Raw genomic sequence first — 9,567 nt, forward strand, 5'->3', positions numbered from 1 at the left:
GACTAATTTTGTTATCAAAATCTTAAACTCAGGAGAGGTTTGTACAATTTTGTAAACTTTAGGGGAGACTAGTGAAATTATTGGAAACCTCAGGGGAAGTTTCTGAAATTATCCCTAAAACAAAACAAAGGATCTATAAGTACATTCCCAAACTGCCCCCAGAATCTCCTATATATACTCATCTTTTTCAACTCCCCTAGGCACTCACAAACCACGCTAGAGCAATAGAATCATTTTGTAACCGCTCTAGTATCATTGAGACGTCGTCTCGAGAACAGAAAGAAACAAACGGAACTCTGCTCTTTCCCCTGTTTTCACCAAAAATATTAGGACCGATTGGATTCCTGATCACTGCCGTCAAGAATGCAGCTTACGTTGTCCCAATTGAAGAACATGTCGCACCAAAATCCTCCTCTAAGAAGGGGGTTAATCAAGGTGAAGATATTCAAGTCAATTGCAAGATCAGCTGCTGATATTGTGTCTTTGGCTAAACAGCCGAGAAGTAACAAGAATCTAGACTCCCTCGACTCAGTTTCGACCACCCCACATGAAACTCCTTCTGGGTTCAACTCAGATTCCGAGTCTGATGAATGATCCCTTGGTAATTAGCTCGAGTCTTTTTTGGCTGGCCGCCAATTGGTACTCGTTCCTCAACTCAGCTTCACCCAGGTCCCATGCTGCGAGGAGTAGCAATAATAATAATTATTTATTGGTTCTTTCTTTTTCAACTGGATATTCTGATCATGTGCTAGTACTATCTGTGTCTGTAAAAAGCTAAAGCTGATGGTACGTCTGTAAAGGTCATGTTCGTTCATTGCCTTCTCTGGGATTATTGTATAAGCTGTACTCCTAATCAACACTAAGAATATCCTTTTCCTGCTTTCAAGGCCTAAAGCCGTTGTATCAGAATGCCTACCCTGCTGTATCTTTCAAACATTAATCAGTGAATTCTCAGAATTCCAGAGTACTCTTCAGAATTCAAGGCCTAAAGCCGTTTTGTTATTTGCGATTTTGTGCCATCAATCGCTTTTATAGTTTTGGTTTGGGATCCGAAAATTCGGAATTCAAGTACTCTTCAGATTTTATTTTATTTTTTTTACAAAAAAAAAAAATGAATAATTAAGTGTTGCCTAAGGTGGTAGAGTGCTTGGTACTCCTTATGATAGTAGTAAAGAATTACTTGTACTACGTTAGATTTCCACTGCCTTAATTTAATTAGCCCTGCGGGGAAGCGGGACGGGGCGGGGGACGGGGGATGGGGCGGGAGAGGGGGGAGTTTGTAGGCAGCGGGGCGGGGGATGGGGGAGGGGTCCCATTCCAAAACAATTCTGCACAAGATAATACCATTGATTGTCAATTTTCTCAAATCCCCATTTGCCAGATGATAGAATTTTGACGCATCAGCAGCGAAGAGGGAAAAGGAAATTACCAAACGATGCCATAAGCGCCACGGCCAAACGATGCATAACCAAATTCTGCACACTGGCAGCTTTGATTAGGCTTCTAGAATTTCCTCGATCCTTCAATTATGTTTTTCTAATTTTATTTTTCTGCATTGACTTGCTATTGCATTATTCGAGTCTAGTTGTACCTGGCTTAAACTTGCCTGTGATGTGAATTCTATTGACGCCCGTCTCTCTAACCCAGCAGAAAGAAATTTTACTGCTTCAATAAAAGCGAAAAATCCCATCTTGAATATTGGAAGATGATGGCTTGGCGCATCTAGAAGCGTGCCAGAGTCGTGAGGAACCACATAACACGGTTTTCAGACAAGAGCGCTTCGTCGGCAAACGCCTTCTTGCCATCTGCTGCACACTACGAACTCCGTCTCCCAAACCCCCGCCGCCTCCTCCTCTTCTGAACTTTGAAGAATTCATTCTGAACTTTGAAGAATTCATAAAAAAGAAACAACTATAAATTCAAGCCCCCCTTGTCAAGAGTTATTACTAATTCTGTTGGTTTCCTTCTAGTATTCAAACAAATGAACTCCATTTTTAACAACCATTCAACAACTACTCAAAATGGTAAACTTACAAGAAAAATGTTTACAAATTTTCCACTCCCTTTGTCACATTGGAAGTGTTAAGGTTGTGTTTGGATTGCATTTTCCATCATTTTTCATGAAAAAATTACTGTAGCGATTTGATATATGTGAGGGAAAAAGGTAATAGGGAAATGTGATCACGGAAAACGATAATATTTTCCGACGGAAACAAGCAATCCAAACAAGACCTTATACTTTCCCTTTTTGACTGTCCAAAAGTGTTTGTCATGTTTGACATTTCTAATTACTTTATTATACTCTGAAATTTTTCTTATATCCTTCATTAATGATACATAAAGACAAATATGATGGGATTGCTGTCAACTTTTTTTTTTTTTTTTTTACCAGCACATGATTAAGGGTAAAAATCGAACAAAAGCAAAAACTATTTGATAGATTGTACCATGCATAAAAAGCATATATGCTCAAACATGATTAAATATATGGGACGAAGAGAGTATAAATTTATACTCACAGTGAAAATGTCACTTTGCAAACTAAAACTCATGTTTGATGCAGGCACAAAGCTCCGGTTGAAGCCAAATTGGTCAACAACTTGGAACCATATCTACAACCATTTGTAGTTTCAGCCAAGCTCAATTACTAGTAATATTTTAAACAAGTTCAAAGGTTATTCTTGAGTTAGATTTGATTATTCCTGGTTATATGATTTCAGCCAAGCTCAAATGGTTCAAGTCTTTCGTATAGTCGAGCTGTACTGCTCTAGGAAATCTGATCTTTCTTATATGTAAGTTGCAAGTTTGTCTCTTATTATTGAGTCCGACTACAAATTAAGCTGAAAAATGAACATGATATTCTTTTCATTAGTTGACAAACGAATCTCGAATAAGCTCAATATGAATTAGCTCCTTGAAAAATTCTATAATCCGTCTAGAGAATCATTCCTTTCATTTTCATTTCTCAATTTTTATTATAACCTGGGAGTCAAAAAGCACTTTCAAAAATGAATTAATGTTCGAATGGATGACACCAAAAGGGTCCCCAGTTTTTTTAGGGCCCTAAGAGACCACAGATGTCATTATCAAAAAAAAGAAAAGAAAAAGAAAAAGAGGCCATGGATGTAATAGAAAAAAGAAAGAAGGAAAACCTGTTCGAATTTCAAAGTGCAGAACCGGACAAGCCCGAAAGGTTGAAAAGATGCTAATTGGCAATTGCTAAGGCCAGACAATGTGAAAATGGCCCCCACGGCCCCCTTTTCCCGACTCAAATCCCTCGAAAGCACGCTCTTTTCCCTCCCTCGCTTTCCCACTCTCTTTCTTTTTTCTTTTTACTTTTTAATTAGCTTAGCTCTGCCCACTTAGACTTAGTTCAGTGTTCAGTGTTCACGAAAAGAAAGCTCAGAGGAGCGAGCGTTACAGCTTAGAACTTGCAACAAACAAGTTACAACCACTAGTATTTCCTCCGAATCCAATTCCCAGAATCAAATCGAAAAAGGGAATGGAAAATGACAAGGAAAACGAAAACAACAAAACCATCGTACAGTTAAAAGGCATCCCAACTCACGGCGGAAAATATGTCCAGTACAGTGTGCTGGGAAACCTCTTTGAGGTCACCTCCAAGTACATTCCCCCTATTCAACCCGTTGGCCGTGGCGCTTATGGCATCGTTTGGTAATTTCCTTTTCCCTCTTCGCTGCTGATGCGTCAAAATTCTATCATCTGGCAAATGGGGATTTGAGAAAATTGACAATCAATGGTATTATCTTGTCCCTGAAACTCCCGATTTTTGTGTTGTGATTGCAGTTGCGCAACTAATTCTGAGACAAAGGAAGAAGTCGCAATCAAGAAAATTGGGAATGCATTTGATAATAGGATTGATGCCAAACGGACCCTTCGCGAGATCAAGCTTCTTACCCATATGGATCATGAAAATGTACTTTTCAAACTGGATTTCTTTGCTTATTTGAAGTGATATAAATAATCAGTGGTCATTTTGATTCAATTTATCTTGTTTGATTTGGTATCAATGGGTTATTTATGGCATTAAGCTTCCTTCTCGTTGATAATTCTTTGATCTATTGTCTGGCTATAGGAGGAACCTATAAGTTGTTTTAGCTGATTCTTCTTTCTGCAGATTATCAAGATTAAGGATATAATAAGGCCTCCGGAGAAGGAAAAGTTCAATGAGGTTTACATTGTTTATGAGTTAATGGATACTGATCTGCATCAGATAATATGTTCTCCCCAAGCACTCACAGAGGATCACTGCCAAGTGAGTTTGGTCACATTGTAATTATTTGTGTTTATTTGATTCTGTCATGCGACTAAGTGGCTATAAGGAAGATTTCGTTTTTATCTACCTCTCTTACGCGGTCCTCCTTGTTCTTTACTAGGATTCCCACCATGATATTGACTTTCTGAGGTACTGGTATGCGATGATATTCGTTCTGATATATGATGGAATTCCTTCTGGTATATAAATGACATAGTTCAGGCCGTGTTTGTATTATTTATCCCTCTGATGGTTGTCATCTTTGCGTTATTGCTCCTTGTACTTGAAAAACAATTTCTGCAGTAGTTGGCCTTCATGTGTCCGATGCTCCCCTTTTACTGTGGTTTTGGTGAATGCTGAATCTTAAACTATCTTTGTCTTGATTTTGGCAGTATTTTCTATATCAGTTATTAAGGGGACTGAAGTACATACACTCTGCCAATGTTCTGCATCGAGATCTAAAACCCAGTAATTTGCTTCTGAATGCCAATTGTGACCTCAAAATTTGTGACTTTGGCCTTGCAAGAACCACCACAGAAACGGACTATATGACCGAGTACGTTGTAACTCGGTGGTATCGCGCTCCTGAGCTACTGTTGAATTGTTCAGAATATACTACGGCAATTGATATTTGGTCAGTTGGCTGCATTTTGCTGGAGATTTTTAAAAGGGAACCTATCTTTCCAGGTAGAGACTACGCTCAGCAACTGGGGCTTATAGTGGAGGTACATTTTCTTCATTCTTCAATTTTTTGGGACCTTAAACTAGGGTTCCTATTATGGTGTTTAATTTAGTATGATTTTTACATGACTCTGGAATTGCTAACAAAGTGACTTGTAATTTTGCTTAATCTTTGTACTAATGCGTTGGTGGGAAGGGCAGCTATTGGGGTCCCCAGATGATGAAGATCTTGGATTCCTGCGGAGTGAGAATGCGAGGAAGTATGTGAAGAAGCTTCCCATCTTTCCAAAGAAACCTTTCTCCCACAAATTTCCAGACGTGTCCCCTGTTGCTATTGATCTTGCAGAGAGAATGCTGGTATTTGATCCATCTAAACGCATAACTGGTACACCTCCTGGTACTTGACGATTGTTACGATGCTTTCACATATTATTACGACTAAGTAAACTAGCTATTGGTACTTCTCTTAGCATTACTGTTTCTGTTTGATGAAGTTGAGGGAGCATTGAATCATCCGTTTCTATCAAGTCTACATGAGATAAATGAGGAGCCTACATGTCCATCCCCTTTCATCTTCGACTTTGAACAGACGTCATTGAGTGAGGAAGAGATAAGCGAGCTCATCTGGACGGAGTCTGCAAAGTTCAACCCGGATAAAACGGAGTCCTAGAAGACAGAAGCCGTTTAGGCATTGGTCTGTTGGCTTCCTTCACAAAATTTTCATGGATTTGCGAGTTTTGGTTGGCAGGTTAGGCAATATGCAGTGGATTGAAAGGCAGTTTACATAAATCAAGAGTTATACAGAGTTCAAACTGAATACTCAATACCTTGTATGTATGTATGAAGCCGGTTGTGATGTGAAATCTTTTGCCTTTTAACTTTTACTTGTGTTGTAATCTGCGCTGTTTGTATATGTACAAAGCAAATGGTGGTGATGTCTGTCATTGGGGAACCAATGCTCTTACGCTTGTACCCAAGAGTTCTCCCCGTAAACCATCCATTTTTGTTGGAACACAAAATACTGCTGTAGAATAATTAAGAAGTGCCAATACCTGTTTCAAGTTGTGTTAACTCCCCTCGCCCTCACCTTAATGGCAAAAATATAGAACAACAATTAAGTGGATTTCGAATATCATCTACTATGTATGAAGAAGGCAAGGAGAAACAAGCAATGAGAAGCAGAAATTTCCAGATGATAACAAAGCACCGCAGGTCAAATCTAGTGGGGAGTGAGTCTTGGCATTATAAACTAATCCTTGGCCAATTCGTCATGCCACTATGATAGCAAAGACAAAATCAAGGTGCAATTTTATAGTATGAATTTAGATGCTTATATCCCCAACTGAATATATTATAGTTGAGATGGTTGAACAGTCAAATTCTTAGTGATACATCCCTGTTTTGCAAGTGAATGTTTTGGATATTTGTCTAAACTTTTATTGTAGTTTACTGTAAAAGTTGTAAAATTTTTTTTAAAGTGTGTAAATTTTTGAATATTTTAAAGTGTATCGTTAAAAATTTTGAAATTTTTTTTGAAACTATTGTAACTAAAATTATTAAAAAACTTATAGCAGATAAACTTGGCCAAAAACTTGATTACCTTTTTTTTTTTTTTTTTTTTGTCGACACAGGGATATCTTGGAATCACCCAAACTAATCCCCTACGGCTGAACAGAACCCACCCCTTAGGATGCCCAAGGCGTTAATTCAGGGAGAGTCGAACCGTGGTCGATGCTATAAAAACAAACGACACGACCAGGTGAGTTGCACCCCGATGGCAAAAAACTTGATTATCAAACAAGGCCATTTTTCATCTTCTTTAAGAAATGGGATAATTGCAGAAACCTCCCTTGAAATTTCTGACACTTGCACTGACCTCCCCTGTGGTTTGAAAAATTGCACTAACCTCCCTGAACTTACTAATTTTTGCAAATTTAGTCCAAAACGATTAAAATATTGTTTAAGGGAGTGAAATTAGAATTTTGTACTAGATTTGCCTTTTGTACTATATGTCCAATGAATGACAAAGTACTACAAATCAATTAATAATTAATAAACTTTAAGGGGGCGTAGTTTATGGGCAAATACGCATTACCCATTTAAAGTACCAACTCTTTATGGATATTTTACTTTCAAACATTTAATTTATGATAAATATATCAATGTTTGTAAGTAAAATTCAAAAAGTGTTATAGTAATATTCTTACAAAAAGGAAATTGGTAGGTTATCTATTTAATATAAATTAAATATTTTTAAAAAATAAATGGCCCATAAAATATTAATTCTTTATGACTTTCATCCATTAGTTAAGTAAAGTATTGACTCTTTATGGGCATTTTATTCTGAATCATTTAATTTATGTTAAATACATAAATATTTGTAACTAAAATTGAAAAAAGTGTTACATTAATAGTTTTACGAAAGGGAAACTGATTGGTTTTATATTTAACAAAAATTAATACTCTCAAATATTTCTACGACTCAAATATTTAATTTTTATTAAATACAAAATCTACCAATTTTCCTTCCGTTAAAACATTTGCACCAGCCGGTTTTAGTCCTCGGAACAGGTATGCGCTTCCCCTTTCCCGGAGGACGGACCTGAATTGAACACTCGACGGGATGAACACCAAAAATTTATATACTACTAATAATAGAAATTAGAAGAAGAAGAAAAGAAAACCTAGCGAGAGTCTGCTCATGAATCTTTCTATTTTCTTCTGATTCATTGAATGTGAATAGAAGAAGCAGATGATGAGGCTGCTTCTCCAAATCCTAAGGAACAATTCTTCACTGAAGAGTGAACTGAATGGTGGCACAAAAGCTTCGGCACTTCCCAAACTCTTTTCTCGCTGGCTTCACGCTCCCACACAACCACCGTATTTTCAATCTCCTCCACTCTTATTGCTCTATGCATAGCTCCTCGCATTTCTGTGTAAATATTATGCTAATAGAATTTCCACGCTGATTTTTTTCTGTTTATTATTGTTATTGTTGTTATTCTTGTTATTGTGCAGATCGTTTGGCATTGCCTTCGACATTGACGGCGTCCTTCTCCGGGGCGAAACTTCCACCGGCGGCTCTCCTCAAGCTCTCAGGCGTCTCTACTACCACTCTGCAAATTCCTGCTCAATCAGTTGAGAGTTAGAGAACACTACATCGACTTTTTTTTTTTTTTAAATTGCTTCGAGTTCGGTTTCATAGAGCATATTTTTCTCTTGATTACCTTTCATTTTATTTTACCATTTCACACGAACTTTTTTACATAGCCTAGAATGATATTTCAATGGCTATCTGCAATCTATTGTCCTTCGGCATTTCATTGTGTTAACAATTATGTATATTAAAAAAAATCCTTCATCTCATTTGCTTTTTTTTTTTAAATGTGCTTTGTGTCCAGGTGCTTTGAAGGTTCCTTATGTTTTTCTGACAAATGGTATGTTTATGCATGTCTCATATTATTAATTTCTTCTTGCATAAAGTCTTCGTGAAGCAATGAGATGCTTATTGGCTAGTTAAAGTAACAATTATATTCCGTAATTAGAGATTTTGGTGATTGGTTTATTATTTCCTCACCTTTACATTGGACTACTTTGGCTCAGTATGTTATACATTACGTTGGCTAATGAAATGGATAATTGTGCTGCTGAAGATTTATTGTTTCAGCATTGTAATAGGAGGTGGAGTTCCTGAATCTGAAAGAGCCAAGGAGTTAAGCAAACAGTTGGGTGTTGATATTTTGCCCTTGCAGGTACTGTTATTAGTTGGCTCGTGGCTTTTAGAATGTAGAACTTAGTCTATCTTGAGGTATATATCAGTATCAGGAGCTTAGAATTTTTTTCAGTTCTACACGTATTGTTTGCATCCTGCTGTCAAAGAGGCCTTTTGGTCATAACAATTTTTCAACTGAATCATGCTGCAGGTTATACAGGGCCATACTCCATTCAGAGAACTTGTTAAAAGGTGCTTGTTTACAACTAAACAGCTATCCATGTCACCGGAAATTCATTTGATAGCATAGGTGAATATGTGTGATTTTTTAGCAGAGGAAGGAGTTGTATCAGAATTCTGATATTCGTATGATACTTGTGCTATGTGGTATATGTGTTAACAATTGGGCCTGTTAATGTCAACTAACTTTTGTGGATAAATGATTTCGTTGATTACTCTATTAGCACATGAAGGCGTATGCATTTAAAATAATATGTCCATATTGTGGTTGCATTTGCTGCCTATTGTTCAGATGTATGCATTTAAAATAATATTGTTGTGTTAAATCATTTGAAAGATATGCTACCCTGAAAGGAAACGAAGCCAAAAAAACAACTTAGCTTGATTAGCTTTTGTTTTGCTGCTGTAACTGCTTTTACTCAATACTATTTCAAATGCAGTGTTTTAATTATTTCGCTTGCAAGCCCAATACATTTGTTTACAGAAGTTTAAAATGTCAGGATGCATTTAATTGTATAAAACATGAAGCTTTCTCCTAACAAATTGATGTAGGTTGATTTGTTTAAATCTGGAAGAGGCCTGGGCTTATTCCTTCATGTATGGTTAGAGTATGTCCAACTTGTTTCTTAAAACAGTTACATTACCCCAACTATTTTTT

The 9,567-nt window shown here is 37.0% G+C and overlaps 2 protein-coding genes across 4 annotated transcripts in view; both read left to right on the forward strand.

Annotated features, from left to right (window-relative positions):
* Positions 1-3,402: 3,402 nt before the first annotated feature.
* LOC113762467 (mitogen-activated protein kinase homolog NTF6-like) lies at positions 3,403-6,006 on the forward strand. 3 transcript variants are annotated; one of them, XM_027305928.1, is made up of 6 exons: positions 3,403-3,675; positions 3,808-3,937; positions 4,139-4,276; positions 4,669-5,001; positions 5,159-5,354; positions 5,452-6,006. In XM_027305928.1, exons 1-6 carry the CDS (start codon positions 3,503-3,505, stop codon positions 5,625-5,627), a joined length of 1,146 nt encoding a protein of 381 aa, XP_027161729.1. In that variant the 5' UTR covers positions 3,403-3,502; the 3' UTR covers positions 5,628-6,006. The 3 variants fall into 3 exon arrangements, with proteins under 3 accessions (XP_027161729.1, XP_027161728.1, XP_027161730.1); XM_027305927.1 differs by having other exon boundaries at positions 5,159-5,342; positions 5,428-6,006; XM_027305929.1 differs by having other exon boundaries at positions 5,159-5,342.
* A 1,505-nt stretch (positions 6,007-7,511) lies between these two features.
* LOC113758941 (protein PTST, chloroplastic-like) overlaps positions 7,512-9,567 on the forward strand; it is a 12,504-nt gene continuing 10,448 nt past the window's right edge. The window contains exons 1-5 of the mRNA XM_027301615.1: positions 7,512-7,837; positions 7,976-8,094; positions 8,359-8,394; positions 8,636-8,709; positions 8,881-8,921. Of these exons, the coding sequence (XP_027157416.1) occupies positions 7,710-7,837; positions 7,976-8,094; positions 8,359-8,394; positions 8,636-8,709; positions 8,881-8,921 (398 nt within the window). The 5' untranslated portion in view covers positions 7,512-7,709. The remainder of the gene's footprint in view (positions 7,838-7,975; positions 8,095-8,358; positions 8,395-8,635; positions 8,710-8,880; positions 8,922-9,567) is intronic.

The sequence above is a fragment of the Coffea eugenioides genome, chromosome 2 (assembly GCF_003713205.1).
Source record: "Coffea eugenioides isolate CCC68of chromosome 2, Ceug_1.0, whole genome shotgun sequence".
Lineage (NCBI taxonomy): Eukaryota > Viridiplantae > Streptophyta > Magnoliopsida > Gentianales > Rubiaceae > Coffea > Coffea eugenioides.